The sequence below is a fragment of the Culex quinquefasciatus genome, chromosome 1 (assembly GCF_015732765.1).
Source record: "Culex quinquefasciatus strain JHB chromosome 1, VPISU_Cqui_1.0_pri_paternal, whole genome shotgun sequence".
NCBI lineage: Eukaryota > Metazoa > Arthropoda > Insecta > Diptera > Culicidae > Culex > Culex quinquefasciatus.
This window is the reverse complement of record NC_051861.1, coordinates 73160455-73178309: the sequence shown is the minus strand read 5'-3', so window position 1 is coordinate 73178309 and position 17855 is coordinate 73160455. Positions and strand designations below refer to the sequence as shown.

Here is a 17855-nt window from a genome sequence, read left to right as displayed (position 1 = left end):
ACATCTATCTGTTTACCAACACACAAGCAGGTATTAACTTGGGCTGGTGTTTGCAAAGGTGACCTATCTACCATTTGGAATTCTTTTTGACTGCAATAACAATATTTTCTGTTAGTCCAATATTGAAATTACTTTAAAGGAAATAATCGTAGAAAAACTAGTACCTAGTAGTTTTGAACTAAAGTTGACTTTTAGTTATTGGGTAGAAAAAGAGCGAACCGCTCAAAGAGCCGGTTCACTGAAAAGAGCGAACGAACCGTGGCTCACAAAAAAAGAACCGCGGTTCTTTTTTAAGCTTCGGTCTTTTGAAAGAACCGTTTCAATATGGCATGATTTTTGTTATAAATATAATTTATTGAATTTCCAAAATACTACATAAATTTGTTTTTGAGAATTGAAAATGCAATTTCAAAAATTTCTATGCTTATAAAAATAGATCCCAAAAGTAAATGATTTTCTAAACAAAATGAAATAAACTTTTCATTGTACAACTGAGTGTACATTAAAGTAATACTGGAACACAAATTTGAGCATTTCAAATAGCATAATTTTTTATATATTTACAAAAATCTACTGAATATTTGAAATACTTTGGAAAAAATAATCATTTTGTCCAATTAAACTTAAGCGTTTATAGACTTTATAGATTAAATCATAAGTTCAATTCTTGTAGAAATGAACGCAATTTTAAAATTAATAGCAATTTTTCCAGCATCCTAGATTAAAGTGTGGATGCCTTTCAATTACTCGAATATTTAGTTTTGAGAAGAAATCTTGACATAGAGACCACCAAGACCTATGGTTTTCAAGGGCATCTTCTCGTGTTCAGTATTTTTTTATCAAATATTGCCGTTAAAAATATTTTTCAAAGTTTATGTCACCCCTCCCCTTAAAAATCGGTCCGAAAAATCAGGGGGCAACAAAATATTTTTTCAAAAAACTTCCAAATTTTAATGGAAAAGTTTTATCAACTGAAAACAAATTCAAAAGCATTTTGGGATCAATCAAAAATATTTTGGATTTTTGTGAAATTCCGTTGCACAGTAATGCAAAAAGTTTTTTTTCAGCATAAAAAAAAGTTCATCAATACTTCGATATTTTAAAACTAATGATTGCAATACAGCTGGGATGTGTAAAATATTTTGTACGGCCCAATTTATAAAAGTCCAATGTGAAATAACTCATAAAATCACACGATTCTTGAAAAACCCCTTTTCATCGAAATTTTTAAAAAGAGCGAAAGAGCCGTTCAAAAGAGCGGCTCTTTTTAAAGAGCGAACGAAAATGAGCGACTCCTAAAAAAGAGCGGTTTTGCCCACCTCTAGTTTATACGGATCATCGAGGAAGAACCGTATGAGTTTACAGAACGATGCAAAATGACGAATCGATTCATTTTTTTTCTGATTCCTAGGGATAGAGTCATGGCAACGTCCAACAAACAAAAACAAACGGATGTCAAACTCTCTACAAAGCTCCGTTTCACAAAGAAAACTGTCTATGCAAGCCATGAGCAGGGATTCCAGGTTGCCAGATAAATCTGGCATTGCCAGTTTTTTTGAGTGACAATTTGTAAAATTTTATTTTTGATTTCTTCCTGACTTTGTTAAATTGATTAATGATGTTTATTTTGTGAAGCTACAATGTATACAAAGTGAAAATACACAATTTTTGAACACAATGTTGCTCTCTACTTTGAGAAAAGTGGCTTGCCAGGTTTTTTTCTAGTTGTTTTGCCAGATTTTTTTCTGTTCAGAGCTGGTAACCTTGACAAAAGGAGGGCATTGTAGGGATTATGGGTTGCAGGATTGAATATGTAATAAATTATTAAATGAGTATTTATTATAAGATTGATATAATTCATAAATAAGAGTTTAGAGCGCAACAAAAAGTACGCACCTTCTTGAATATTGCCTTGTTAGCAGACAGATTGCGGATTGAGTGCGAGAGCGCGCTAGCGAGCTGCGAGAGAGAACAACGAGCGAGAAAACAACGAGATGCGCGCGGCCGGCGAAAGAGAGAATGAAGATTGTCAAATCAGTTTTGTGGTTAATTTCTGTGGAATAAGACGTGTTGTTTGTTAACTGCAAAATATCTGTGTTTATATTATAAAAGAAAGTCCCCGATCACGACAGGCATTTTTAGGAGAAATACCTTCAATCTTTCCTGCTTTTTGTGTGATTTTGTGTAACATTCTGAAATATGTTCATGAATTCTGAATTTTAGAATACTCTTTCAAAATTGTTACATTGCTGGTTTTAATGTTGACATAATTTGATTATAAAAATAGTCAAATTTGGTTGTAAATCCTTTTGTAGATAATACTCATTGTGTGTTTTTTTTAAATATAGTTATGGTTTTCTTAGATTGAAAGATACTAAAATTTGTCCACAGATCCTGGTAGATCCTGGCGGAAAAAAAGTAAAAATTCGAGTTATTTAATTTTCTATGATACGTCAGCGAAACAATCAGCTTGTTAAAGAGACTGCAAATGAGACTTTTATGCGACCACATGGCTAATTACACAATTTTTATCACTTTTTCCTCAGCGCGATACGCACGAGAGGGCACGCCGACGAGACTGAATACAGTGGAAAGAGCGAGTGAGCGCAACCTGGCTGTGTGATGGTGGCTGAATCAAATGTTAGTCCCGGCATGTTTGCGATGACAATGCAAGAAAAACAAAACTCAATCAGATGTTTCGTGGGCTTGTCGAAACCAGTTTTGAGCAGTTTTTTTTAGATACCCCATAGAAATTCGAGCCGACGTTCTCAACGATTTAGTCGGTTTCAGTCTGTTGAATCGACCGACTAAATCTACCGACTAATTTTTTTTTTGTAAAAATTTGTTTATTTATTTGTTAATTGTACTAATAACCTTAACATTACAGTACACACGAGAGGCGAAATTCTAATGCCTGCACCTCTAACCTATTGTCAGAACTATCACAATAGTCTAAGTATTCGCAGAGAAGTTTTAGTATTTTAAGTCTTTGTCTTCTTCCGGCTCCCTCTAGGGCAGGTCTCAGCAGGTTCTCGAATGAGATAGAACGCCTTCCTCGCAATATCACAGTGACCTTGTTTTGAAACATCAGCCACACGTCTGCCACGCGTGAACATTCACTGAATTTATGCTGCAGCGTTTCCACAGCAGCGCCACAATGAAGGCAACTCTCACTGTTCGCCCTCTGTATCGTGTGAAACAACTTACGATGTTCAGTTTTTTCGTTCACGAACATGTACAGTTGATTCTGTTGTGCAGAAGTGAGCCCTCTCAAAGCGATGTTTTTCCAAATTCTCCGCCAGTTGACCGCTGGGTTAGCTTGCTGAACCTTCGGCTGTTCGGTTTGCTGCTCAACATAGTACTGATGTAGTCGAACGGTAGTTGGATTTTGCAGGATGTCGGGAGGAATACTGGGTTTGTTTAGAAATATTTGCTTGAGGCAGGGAAATTCAGTGGGAGGGATAATCGGGATGGGATTGTTTTGCTCAATGTAGGATCGATAAAATGGGATGGACGCTAGCTCTGTCAGGTGTCGGTTCATCAATAATGCCTTGCACTTCAGCGCTGGTAGCTGTAGCCCCAGTCCGCCTTGTTCCCGTTCACGCGCTAGCTGTAGAATGGGCACTCTCGCTGGAACTCTGCTCCACAAAAACGTACCCATCGTTGATGTAATTTTGGCAATGTGCAGGTTGAGGGGAGGCACTATTGAGGAGAGATACCAAAGTTTGGCAGAAACAAAAGTGTTGAGAAGTATCACTTTTTGTTGCAGCGTCAAAGTGCGCCAAGCGTGCATCCAAACGTGTCGCGAGAAGCTTGTTACGAGTGCATCCCAGTTTAGACGAATCATTGAGCGGATCGAGTTTGCGTAAATCACTCCCAATATTTTCACCGAACTTTCGGTTCGTAGCCACGGAACGTCGTCATCAGCACCGGTTCGTCCTACTTGGATACTCGTTGTTTTCCGCAAGTTGAGTTTGGCCCCAGACACACGTTCAAACCTCGTAAAGAGCGTTCGTATTTGTTCGAGTTTGCGTGTGGAGGTTACCACCACACTGATATCATCCGCATACGCCGCAGCTAAATCCGAACCACACTCTCTCTCTCGATCCGACAAAGCAGCGGGTGCAGATAAATTACGAAAAGATGCATCGACAAAGGATCACCTTGTCGAACCGAACACTTGATGGGAAAGGCTGACAAGAGGTGACCGTTTATCAGCAATCGGGACGAAGCTGCCTCAGCTATCCGGGACAGCAGACCGACGAGATCACTGTTGATTCCAAGAGAGCGCATGGTCCGGAAGAGATAGGCATGGTCAACACGGTCAAAAGTGTGGTCGAGATCGAAAGAAACGACCCGACCTCTCTGACCACGACGGATCAGCTGTGCGATTCTATCTTTCAGCGCCAATGTTGCTTCGTAAATATTCCTCTCCGAGTTGGAACATTTTTGAGCAGGGCTGAGGATTCCGTGGACTCGCATAACTCTCTCCAGTCTTGCTTTCAGCACTCTGGAGAGAATTTTGTAGTCAAAATTCAGGAGCGAAAGAGGTCGAAAAGAGCGAGCCGTGTTTCCTGCATTTTTCTTCTTCACAAGCACGATTACCCCGTCCACGAACTCTGGCGGGAAGGCTCCCGACAATGCCTCGTTCAATACAAGGTTCAGCTCCCGATGGATGACGTCGAAAGCCCGAAGGTAAAACTCCTTAGGTAGACCGTCCGAGCCTGGCGATTTTTTGGATGCACTCGTTCGTATCGCCGAGAATATCTCCGTTGTCGTGATCTCACACATGCAAGCCTGATTCGTCTCATCTCGTTCAGGCACCGCACGCTCACACTCGAAAGTGTTATCAGTGTGGTCGATGGTTTCGTCTCTTCCGTACAGCCCTCTGAAGTATCGTAACAGATGCTGCTCAATACCGTCGGAGCAGCTGATATGGTTACCCTGCTCGTCGTCCAGCCGGGTTATCGTGGTACGTTTTCTCTTTCTCTCGCCAAGCTGGAACGTTGAGATTGGTTCACCTGCTACAAGCGTTTCATTGATGCGAACAAACATCTGTGTGAAGTTCCTCTGCAAAGCTAACAGCTGACCCTTAATATGATTGATGGTTGTGAGCATGTTTGGGTTGCGGTAAAACGCATCATACGCAAGCCGAAGCTCCTCGTATAGCCGTTGGTGTTTTAGGTGATGATCGTCGATTGCTGCTTTCGATTTCCATCGAAAAAAAAGCTTGATTTTGGGCTTTGCGTAGCATATCCACCACTGCATCCACGACGGATAGTTCCGACGATGACGTGTCCAGAACTGCCATTGGTGTTGGAGCTCTTCAATGTGTTCATTCGTCAGCAAGTGTGGGCGAAGGGACCAGAAACCCGTGCCAGTGGCCCGACCAAGATTGGGCAGGCTGAGTCGTACAGTAACCGCTTTGTGATCGGAGAAGGAGCAGACATGTGTATCAGCTGATCTAAGGTGCTCACACAAACCAGCACTAACATACACACGATCCAATCTTGATGAAGAGTTCTGCGTGATGTAAGTGTGGCCTGCTACAAGAGGATTTATTTGCTCCCAGACATCCCGCAGCTGTAGTTGTCGCACCGTATTCAGTAGAGCAGGACTTGTGTTGGTGCCCGTAGCATCACATTGCCGAAGCACACAATTAAAGTCGCCTGATACGACGACGTGTGTGGGAAGGTGACGGAGGTAGAAAGCAATAGTGTTGTTGAAAAACCTCTCACTTTCCGACCTTAGCGCAGAACCAGAAGGAGCGTAGATACAACAAAGGGTGACGTCTTGAACTCGAAGTGTTATTAGCCGGCCGTCGACGCTCTTCTCGATGCTGGAGAAAACGATGTAATCCTTCAACGCAATCGCTGTTCCTCTTCGCATGTGGTCTACGTTGCAGATGACGTTATAACCGGGCAGACAAAGACGATCGTTTTCTACCTCCTGCAGGAACACTATGTCCAGCTCTTGGGATCGGATGAAGCAAAGAAGTGCGTCAAGCTTAGTGGTATTGGTGATGGTATTTATGTTTATAGTTCCTATTTTATAGCTTGAGAAATCCATTTTGAATTTTTGGTTTTTTAAGCGTTGAGTTTTTGCTTTTTGTGCCTCCGAATTGGTCGTCCTTTGCTGTCCGTGGAGATTGCAGATCCGTCACTCGCGTCGCCTTCATCGATGGCATCCGCAGCACCAGCGCCATCAACTTCCAGCAGAGGTGGTTCAACGTCGTTCTTCTTTGTCTTGTTTCGTTTTTGGAAAGCGAGTGGTTTTTGTTGCTGAGGTCCAACCGGCTTGGAACTTGGTCCCGGTCTCTGAGGCAGGAGCTTCGGCGGAGCTGGAAGAGATTGTTGCTGAGCAGGTGCAGCCGGTTTTTTCGGCTTTGTCACCTCTGCGTAGGAAGTTTTTTCAGCCGCCAGCTTCTGCGCCAACAACTTTTTGTTTGTGACGCAAGATATGCCATTGTGGACAAAGTCAGCACAGTGGCGACATGTTTGGCGTTGCCCGTAGAACGAGATGCTGGTGATCTCGGAGTCGATGACGACGTATGATGGAATGTTGGTTTTGACCATCATACGAACGATACGGATACCCGTCGGGAGGCCCTCAAATTTGAAGTTCTCACCCCACACTTGTTCGTGGATTGAGATCACTTCACCATACTGCCCCAGGAACTTCACAATCTCGTCATCCGGTACATCCTCTGAAAGGTCGTTGACTTTCACGTCCACTGCACCATCCTCCATCGAGATTTTGATGGGGTAGACTTTGCCATCAGAGATCATCTCGTGCTGATCACCGTGCTCCTCAACCACCCTTTGTGCGATGGCTAAGTCGATGACCTTCACGAAGGCGCAGCTCAGGCTTCTGCTGCATTGGATTCGTAGCACTTGATCGCGTGTTAATCCAAGCTCCGTGCTTACGAACTCGTGCACTTCTTCAAAAGTAGGTTTAGACGGGACGTTCGCGTAATCAACGCGAAAAGTGTTTTCGCGGCGTCTCATCGCAGGTTGGCACACGCGACGCAGAAACAAGCGAGCAAAGTTGTATTGCTTGTGAGACTTCCGTAGGCCTAGCTAAGCGCGATACACGTCTACTCGGCTCGGAAGTTGAGCGACAACTGAGCCGTTTGTTTCACCGACTCTTATGGGAGCTTAACACAGGGATCGACCGACTAATCGGCTGACTAAATCGGCCGACTGCAACTGACAAAATCGATTGATTGATCGATGGATTTAAACGGCGTTCTGGAAGAATCCGGCTGGCCGGATGGACCGGATTGAGCCGGCTGTCAAGTACACAAGAGCAGACTCTTCCAACACATTTACACCCCGTGTAGCCCCCAATTGGTAGCTGACAGAGTTCCCAAATGAACCGGTTAGGCTAGGTTCACCAATAAAATTGGTTCGGCTTAAGCCTTCTTTTGTGGTTCAATCCTGGTTCAGTGAACCATGAACCATGGCTTAAGCCAGGCTAACCCGGCAAATGAAAACCATGACTATGCATAAGTGTTACGGTGCAACAATGCTACCGTGTAACAAATATAATGATATAACATTGTTACACCGTAACATTGTTACACTGTAACATTGTTACAACGTCATATTTGTTACACCGTAACATTTATTACACCGTAATATTCGTACACCGTAACATTGTTGCACCATAACATTGTTACACCGTAACAGTGTTACACCGTAACAGTGTTGCAACGAATGTTGATACACCGTAACAGTGTTGCAACGAATGTTGTGGTGTAACACTGTTACGGTGTAACACTGTTACGGTGTAACACTGTTACGGTGTAACACTGTTACGGTGTAACACTGTTACGGTGTAACACTGTTACGGTGTAACACTGTTACGGTGTAACACTGTTACGGTGTAACACTGTTACGGTGTAACACTGTTACGGTGTAACACTGTTACGGTGTAACACTGTTACGGTGTAACACTGTTACGGTGTAACACTGTTACGGTGTAACACTGTTACGGTGTTACACTGTCACGGTGTAACAATGTTACGGTGTTACACTGTTACGGTGTTACACTGTTACGGTGTTACACTGTTACGGTGTTACACTGTTACGGTGTTACAGTGTTACGGTGTTACACTGTTACGGTGTAACACTGTTACGCAGTAGTAGATTTAGGGTTGAACAGTATCATGGTGTAACAGAGCTCGCCGTTTAGCCTAACATCTGATCAGGTTCAAGCCTGGTTCAAGCCAAAGGTTCATTTTGGCTAGCCTCGCTTGGTTTGAACCAAATGAACCATGGCTCACGGCGCTCGTTGAGCCTGAGCCGAAGATGCTAGCCGACGTGTGGAGTGAACCTGAACCAGAAAAATGAACCTAGCCTAGCCGATGACTTAGGCTAGTGGGAACACTGGTAGCTGATCAGGGTTTGAATCAAATATATAAAACTAACCTCAATTTTTTCGACTGTCTTCAATAATGTTGGATGTTCCGGAAACCTGCAGCAGGAACAAGAGCTGTCATCATAAACTATTTGTCCGCATGTGCTATTGTCCGGATCTTTCAAAAGTATTTGGAATTATTTATATTCGCGCTTCGTATTGAAGCACTTAGAAATTTATTAGAAATTAGAAAAACCTACAAAAAATAATTTTAGAAGTAAGATTTTATCAAGATTAGTATAAACTACACTTTCTACTTAAACTTATGCAATAAATGATTGACTTTATGAAAAACATACCCAATATAACTGTGTGTGTGTGTGTGTGTGTGTGTGTGTGCAACCAACCAAACGGGACCACGCGGTCGCTTCTTACAAATTGAGTTGTTTCCATGTATTTTTAGATCTTCATTCTATACATACAAATAACTCGCATAGGCATTTGGAAGGTGTTAGCTCTGCCGAGCTTTGGTGACCCATTTCTACGCTGGCTAGCCGAGCGCGAGGTCCCTCAGCTTTTATCGACAAGCCCCGCCCTGAAGAACGTTTGCACCAATCGGGTTCAAACGTTATTTAGAACTTCCGAACCCTTGTCAAATGGACAAGGACCCAGCGCGTATATAGTTGATGGTGGTAACAGTATTCCTAATTCCAGTCATAGCCCACCAAGTCGCGATGGCCTAGTGGTTAGCATTTTTGCTTACCAATCCAAAGGACGGGGGATCGAACCCCGACTCGAGCGACTTTGATTTTTCGTACATGTTCAGAGTTTCAAGATTTATATTTCCTATACTTTCTCGTTGGGAGCAGATGGGAATCGAACCCAGGACCATTCGCTTACAAAGCGAACACCGTAACCAGTCAGCCACGGCCGCTCCTAACAACATACCCAATATAACTGCTATCTAAACAAATTTATTGAAAAACAAACTGCAACCAAAATTTTTGCTAAGTCCACTTTGTAAACAATACTAAAACCGATTTAATCATTCAATTTGTAGACCGATTCTGTAGGGACCGATTTAGTCTATCATTTCGTTGGTTTTGAGAACTGTCAAATTTTTATGGGGTATTAGCTAACATGTGATTTATATCAAATCATCTTTTTAAGATTGCAAGTGTAAAACAAAAATTATGGGAATCTAAGAACAAAATTACAATGATGGTACGGTTGTTATCCAAACAGTGATATCTAAAATTGGTTCTGTCAAGGTTTAAACATCCGGCTTTTTAGGCTAAACATACCGGCTTATTAGCCGGTGAACACAATTCGATTCATTTAGGTTCATTCGCACTTTCCACTCTATTCATTCTCGTTTTGTCCTCGTGCTTGCGCACTAGAGAAGACTGTTTTTGTGTGATCGTTTCATTACATCCAATAGGGTGATACAAATTTGAGTTTTTTGGGAAGTCGGGTCCGGTGGCGCAGTGGTTAGCGTGGTAGCCTCTCACCCCAGTATAGTCTGGGTTCAATCCCAGACGGACCCGGTGGCATTTTTCGAGACGAAATTTGCCTGATCACGCCTTCTATCGGATGGGGAAGTAAAACGTCGGTCCATTAGCGTAAAAGAGGTTTTGAGTGACTCACCACACATAACCTTCGAACGCCTAGAAATGAGCAGAAACTTGCAACAGAGACCACAAAAGACCCGGGGTCGTTAAAGTGGATTGCTTTGCTTTTTTTTGGGAAGTCAATAGCTCGATCTCTATTTTGTACTGAGCCAAAATTCCACCGAGCTTACATGCTTTTCTTAAAAAGTTCATCGTCAAATTTGCTTCACCCTAGTTTCAACATGCCTGTTTGTATTCGTAGAGATAGATGTTTCTAGCGCTTTTTGGTTGGCCCAGCTTCAAAACTTAAAACTAATCTCTTCAAGATTAGTTCAGTGTCGTAGCTTGCTGTCCGCGGTTAAGTCCCGTGAAATGATGAGAAGTGAGATTCCAAAAATCATCCTGGCCATCGCGCTACCTTTGGTTGGCGGATGGATCAACGGATATCTGACCAGGCCGGAGATTGCTGGCTGGTACCAGGGTTTGAACTTGCCCTCGTTTCGACCTCCGAACTGGGTGTTTGCTCCAGTGTGGACATCACTGTACATCGGCATGGGTTACGCTTCCTATCTGGTGTGGAGAGACGGTGGAGGGTTCAACGGAAAGGCCAAAGGACCACTGATCCTTTACGGAGTTCAGCTGGTCCTGAACTGGGCTTGGACGCCGATCTTTTTCAAGCTGCACGAGCTCAAATGGGTATGATTAATTAAAATCATTTTCTATGTTTTTTTTTTGCTTATTCAAATAATTTGTTTATGCAGAGTTTCGTGGAATCACTAGCCCTGGCCGGTGCGGTTGCCGCCACCGGATTTGCATTTTCCAAAATTAACAAGATTGCCGGATACGTCTTCATTCCGTACTTTGTGTGGTGTTCGTATGCCTCGTTGCTGAACTTTGTGATTTACAAGCACAATCCTGAGCAAACTGCCACCATCGAAGCGATCACGGAAGGTAGCTGAAAATTTCAACTCTTTAGATTTCGAGCGCGCTTAAAGAACCTACTTTTCTATAAACACATCCATTTATTAGAGATCTGTTAAGTTATGATTGTATTTTACATCTACAATAAATGCATTGAAACGTATTACACTTTAAAAGTAATAAACAATTGTATTCATAGAAACCAAAATCTGATATTTAAATATATTGACCTTTTTTCAATAAATAAAAAAAGGAGAAAATTGCGAAGACAAAAAAAAATAATATCATTTTCTCTATTTTTTTAAAACTCGTTTAAACTATGGTAAATAAAACATTTTCATCTATCGAGTTTAAGCAAGGCATGATCGAGCAACAACACACTTTTGATTCTACAGAGGAGAAAAACCGTATAGAAACCGTATAAAACATTGCAACAGGTAGGTCAGGTATTTCCATCGATCCCATCAGCACTTTGATGTTAGATAAATGCTTCTGAAAGAAATAGGAAATGAGCTCGTTTCTGTCATAAGCTATACAAAATCAATATTTAAAATATTGAGGATCGGAAAATTAGGTGGGAAATCCTAAACCAGTCAAACATAAAATGCTTTTAGGAGAATTTCTCATATATAAGTGTTTCAATTCAATTCATTTTATTTATCGAAATAACAATTTTACAACTTGTGTGAATAACTGGTTCATAGGGATTTGGTGTTCCTTGCAACTATTTCCTTTTCAATAACCGCTTGGTAACAGAAGATTTTTCAAATGCAATTAAATAAAAACTAGGGAAAATCAGCATGAGCATGAGCATGGTTGACTGCCAATGAGCTGCTACTCCGTTATTGACAGATCAGCTGAAGTTAAACAATGAATCAAAAACAGGGTGGCCACTCAAGTCGGGAAATCGGGAAAGTCGGGAAAAAGTCGGGAATTCGCCAAAATCCGCCAAAAATCGAGAAAAAGTCGGGAATTTATGATTTTTTGTCAAAAAGTCGGGAAAAGTCGGGAATTCTGAGCATACTTGATTGAAAATTATTTTTTAACTCTTGAATATTTTTTTAATATTTTGTAAAATTTTTAAATTGAATTCACTCATTTCTGCTTTAGTAACTAACTTTAAATTTAAGGTTCTTTTCACTATTTCAACACGGAGAGACTGTGCCCAGAAATTTTAACAATTAAAATTGTTGATTTTACTTTCGTAAATTTTAACAAAAACGTACTTGTCACTGCCAATTTTCAGTTAAATTAACCAAAATTCAGTATTAATTTAATAACCTGTTTGTTGAAAATGCTAAAGGCAAAAAGCTAACAGATTTCCCGAACTCGAATGAACGTGCTCGGCTGTTAGCTTTGGTTTTAGAAAAATCAAGATTTTTTTTGTTGAATATAATTAACAATTGGTTGAATATTTAAAAGATAAACTTGGGTTTGTTTACGTCTGTCATTTGAAGTCTGGATCCAAACGAGAGCGGTCGATTTGTTGAGTTTGTGTTGTTAATTATGAAGTGAGAGGATGTGAATGGTGAAAATTACACTATTTGCCTAATGTTGAAGTGGCAAATCAAAGTGTCGCAACTGGGGAGGTGGAATTGGAGAGTAGGTTTGTTGATGGTTTCTTTGCAGGTGATAAACTATGATGAGCAAGAGGACGACCTTCACCATGAGGACCTCTAATGCAAGTGAGTTGAACACGTTATAAGAATGTTTGATGGAAAGAGAGGGCAGTAGAAGGGAGATGCGGGCCAACTCTTAACGGATGGAGCATCCCGGGCAAATTTAACAAAATGCTGGTTAATCCAAGTAAGTATGGGTTTATTTTTGCACAATAGTTTATCTAATGTGATTCTTATAAGAAAACTGAATCATTTAAAAGCTTCACGCTTACGACGGATATAATCTTAATGAACCATTATTTTTTTTCAGAATCATCAATTATAAAATACATAGAAATGCGTACATGACAACATAAAAAAATAGAGTTGAAATAAAATATCAAAAAATAAAAATATATAAAATATATAAAAGGAGATAATTATTATCTTGAAAGTTTTGTTGCAATACGACTGCTCAATAAACTGGTAAGTTAAACTTTAAATATTTTTTTCAGGATTCGGAGTTCGTTGTATAAATTAAATCAAATGCAGTAAAAGTGTGTTGCCAAAAGTAATTGTTAAATTAATGCAAGCTTGGTAAGTAGCATTATTGATATTTCTTCTTTCCTCATTATAATTACATTTATTTACGTTCCTTTTTTCAGTCTATAACCAAAATTAAGAATTTTGTATTAAATTACTAATAAATTCCAAATGTCTATTTGCAGCAAAAGGTTCACTTTGGTGAAAATTCTGTGTCCTGAGACCGTTGTAGATGATGATGACTTATCGGATGATTTCACAGTCATGGTAAGTGAATACAACACTTAATTTTATACAACATAATACAAATATAAGCTTAAAGTTTGGTGAAAATTTTGCTCGGTTTCTATTTTTAAGGAATTCACGAGAAATTTGTAGTATGCTTTTTATTTTTATTTTTTTAGATTAATGCAATGTAATTTTTTAAACATTAGTCAAATTTCACATGTTTTATAACAACAGTTAAAAAAAAAATGTTTTGATGCTTTTTAACAGTAATTTAACAACTTAATGCAACAAAAAAAACCAATGAGTACAAAACGTTAAATTTTTAGGCAGAATAAATGCGAAAATAAAAAAAAACTCAGCATTAATTTGTGAGGCATTATTATAAAATTTACTGCAAATTCAATAAAAATATTGCTAACAACAGCTAATTATTGACTACATGTACGAATATTTTTTGTATTCAAGTAAGGCATTAGTTAAAATATAGCTAGAAAATCGGCCCAGCCTATATCGTTAGATAATTAAAGAAAATATATATCAACACTTACATAAATTATGTCTAATTAAGAAATGTTTTGTTACAAACCACTAATAATTTACTCCATGCAAAAATATTTCGGTTGATACAACGAAAAAAAAATGTTGAAAAATAGTTGAAAAATATGTTCCAGCCAGTTTTTAACAGAATATTCCACAATATTTCAGTTGAAAACAAGAAATTTTTAGTTAATTTTCTGAAAAAAATATTCTAGCAGTCGACTGCTAGAATTTTTTTCGGTCATTTAACCAACAAAAAATGCAATTCCAACTATTTTTTTAGTTAATTTTAATTACTGGTGGTCAGCAATTTCAGGTTAACAAAATCAACAATCGATTGTTGAAAAAAAGCTGTGTAAAAAATTAACCCATACTTTAAGTTAAATTAACCAAGATTTTCTTAGATTTGCCCCGGCCGGTCTCTCCGTGAATATATTTGAGTATAGAAAAGCTGTTAAAGGCATTCAAAATCTTAATGAATATTGGAGTCTTTGACACAGATTTTCATAATATTTTTTTTATGAATCAAATGATCGCTTTAATTTTTGTTCATCAAACAAGAGGTAAAGTTAATGAAGAACTAATATAAAAATAGAGCATAATGGCCAGCTTAGAATTATGATTCTATTTCATTTTGTCACATAATTGGATATTTGGTAAAAGATTTCAACTTGAGTTTGGCAATGGGTTTTTTTTGGTGAATATTTTTAATTGTTTAACTAAAGTCATTTAGGCCGATGCAAATATTTAAAAAAGTTTTTGTCCCTCGGCCCTGGTCGAGGTCAAGGGGGAGGCAAAAAAATAAAAAAAATATAAAAATTTAAATAAAAAGCAATAGTCTTTACATTTAAATGAAAAAAGTATTTTAAAATACATTTTACACTAGTTCAGTTGTTTTGCAATCTCTAGTTTTCAAAAAATCTAAGATCTGACAAAAATAAAAATTGTATCGAAAAAAAAGATTTTGCATCGAAAATTTTCAAAAAAATTTAAGATTTTTTAATAAACCCAAACATGCTCAAAATGATTTTAAACGCAGAAGAATGTATATTTTAATTTGATTTCAGCTGGTTGCACTTGAATTTTCATTGAAATTTTGAAGTTTATTGTAAAAATATTTTTTTTGCCCCCTGATTTTTCGGGCCAATTTTGAAGGGGGGTGACAAAAACTTTTAAAAATATTTGAACCAGCCTTAGTAATTTAAAATATTTTTTTTTTTTTTCAAATGTTGCCCTTGAACTTTTTTTTTGTGAGTATGGGTAAATTAACTACCATAGAAAAAGCTTGATTTTCAGTTTTCGGAAAACCTAAATATCGAATAAAATCCAAAATTGAAAAACTTTTTTAGGTTTTGGACACATAACGAAAATATTGAAATTGCAAAAAAAATAATCCAAAAAATTTTTAGTTATTGCAAGATTGTTTAAAAAAATAGTTTCTTCAATTATTTTTCTAAAATATGTGGGAAAACATAAAATCATATCAAACTTAATTTTTATTGAAAAAAAAAACAGTTAAATACTGACCACTAGATAAATTAAAATTGATCAGAAAATTTAATATCAAAAATTACAAAATTAAAATGAAATTTTATGAATTCCTTGACATTTTTCTAAATCCTTTGAATGAATAATAACAGCAATTATGTTTCAATCATTCTTTGATTTAAAATAATGATGAAGTTTTAAAAAATACTAACGCTATTTTAAGTTCAGTTATCTTTAACTCTTTGTCATTTTCAGTTAAAACGAAGTATCAAAAACTATACGTTTGCCAATTTAAAAAATAACATGGAAGTTATTAGTATTGTTGAACTTTCGATTATTTTTTCAAAGACTAATTGTTTGTGTTTCTAATCTGAATCATAATAATGAAATTCCATTTTCGAAGTGTTTTTTTTTATTTATTGTTTAGTTTTTGTATTTACAATGTGCATAATTGGCAAAGAGAGCGCGTGGTCGTACAAAATATTCGGAGTGAAAAGTGATTTTTTTTTGTGTGTGCCTTTTGTTTCGCATTTTTGTCGTGAATTGTGATATAGTTTTCAATAAAAACGATCCGAGTTCGTTAGGTTTATCGTGTAACAAAATTATTTTGATTCATTAAGAACGTCGTGTGGTGCGCGAGTCTTTTTTGTGTTGAAAAGACCTTCCCATAGCTCCGTAGCTCGGAGGGCTCGACGTCGGTTGTTTATGTGTTAAGCCCTCTCCATAGCATCGTAGCTCGAGAGGCAACCAAAATCAATACCTTATCTAGCTAACAGAAAGAAGATCGGAAGGCACTTGATGATTGAGTTCGTCGCTTCTATTCCGTAACAAATTCATGAACTAAATGATTATATAATTAAAAATCAGACTACGCTATCATTGCAGCATTGCGTTTAACACCTCATTTTATAAATAAATATTATTTGGTTTTATCTTTCCACAGCCGGCTGTCTAAGATTAAACCATTTCATTTAAAATTTAACAACAGTTAAACGGGAAATGTCTCATCCGCAGCAACTGATTGTTTGCCTTGAGAATAAAATATAATACCTTCCAACAAACACTATGATTTTGGTTCGCATCATCATCTTCTATGATGAATCCTGACCATATACCCTACCCTACTAACACAATTTTCAGGTTTCTGGCGCTCGTGGGGTGTAAGCACAGAGTAAATCAGCTGCCCTAGTAGCAACCTGCGCTAACTAACATTCCCGTCCCTTAAAATCGAGATCTACAAACTGACATGGCGGGCGCCATTGGTGGCCAATGACTGTTACCTATTCGCAACTGATCTTGTTCTGGAAATCATGGTGTTTTATCTTTTCAGCGCATTTATAAATGTCGAAGCCTATGATCAGTAGTGCTGAAAGGATATTACGGTTCTGTTCAGCAACGGAGAAGGACACGGGTGGTCTCTCATGCTCATGCTCATGCTTATTGTTTAGTTTTTGTATTTACACAAAATGCCTATATTTGGATTTTTTTTTGAAAATCATTGTGATTTTTTTTTTCGCTGGTTAATATTGACTGCTCTTATAGAAAGTTTTTTGTTTGAAATCATTCTTTAGATAAGAAATGCCTATTATTTGAGCATTCTGTAAAAGTCTGGAAAAAAGTCGGGAATTTGAAAATGGAATTTGAGTGGTCACCCTGCAAAAATGATCAGTGGGAGCCAACCATCCGTTCACTGTTTAACCTCTGAAGATCCCTACTTTATTAGTCAATACCGGCGCCCTCCCAAGAAGCCTGCAGTTCAACGCAAGGGAGGAATGTTAGTCCGATAGTTGAAGTTGCAGACTCATCAAGCACATAGTTTTTCGCTATATACTTGTTGATACCGCTTAAGACCGTTGAATCCACAGCATCTCCTTCAAGCATCACGTGAATGATATTTTAATGGGTTAGTAGGATAAGGTATTGGCTTTTCGATGCCTCCCGAGCTACGACGCTAAGGGAAGAATTTTCATAACAGACCCGTCGGCGAGCTTTTCGAGCAACGATGCTAGGGAAGGTCTTTCTGGTTAACACACAAAATCACTCACACACAGTTATTTTGCTCCACTATTAACTCGACGATCCAAATTGTCAGTGCGTCTTTCGATCACCGCAAAAAAACCTTATTCGAAAAATTTAAACACAATCCACCCGACGCCGTGCCATCCGATCAACGATGATATAGGAAGGGCTTTGAAAATCACAAAACAATTAATTAAGTTTACAAAAGCACACAAAATCGATCGACCCTGTCAAGCCCCACCGCCCGCAGGGCGACACACACAATTCACGACAAAAGGCACAAAAAAAATCATTTTTCACTCCGAATATTTTTTGCGACCACGCGCTCCCTTTACAAATTATGCACTCGCCCTACACGAACAGCGGCACAAAACACACAAAAAAATTAACCTGAATAATCACGACTTCGCGTCCCCACTTCCAGCGCACCAATCTAAACAAAAACTAGGGAAAATTTGGCCAAAAAACCTAGCGACATCGAATATATAAGTGTTTGATCTAATTGGGTCCTAAAATGAAGCTTAGATTGCTGATATTATTGTTTACAGCG

The 17855-nt window shown here is 38.5% G+C and overlaps 1 protein-coding gene across 1 annotated transcript; it reads left to right on the top strand.

Annotated features, from left to right (window-relative positions):
- Nucleotides 1–10210: 10210 nt before the first annotated feature.
- Nucleotides 10211–11055, top strand: LOC6042581 (translocator protein). Its single transcript, XM_001852588.2, has 2 exons — nucleotides 10211–10667; nucleotides 10733–11055. The coding sequence occupies exons 1-2, from the start codon at nucleotides 10344–10346 to the stop codon at nucleotides 10928–10930; spliced, it is 522 nt and encodes a 173-aa protein (XP_001852638.2). The 5' UTR covers nucleotides 10211–10343; the 3' UTR covers nucleotides 10931–11055.
- Nucleotides 11056–17855: the final 6800 nt, after the last annotated feature.

Excerpts from the sequence above, each read along its gene's own strand:
- LOC6042581 (XM_001852588.2), top strand. The coding sequence starts at position 10,344 with ATGATGAGAAGTGAGATTCCAAAAATCATCCTGGCCATCGCGCTACCT. Across the intron at positions 10,668-10,732 it reads AGCTGCACGAGCTCAAATGG|AGTTTCGTGGAATCACTAGC; the intron begins GTATGATTAATT and ends TTGTTTATGCAG.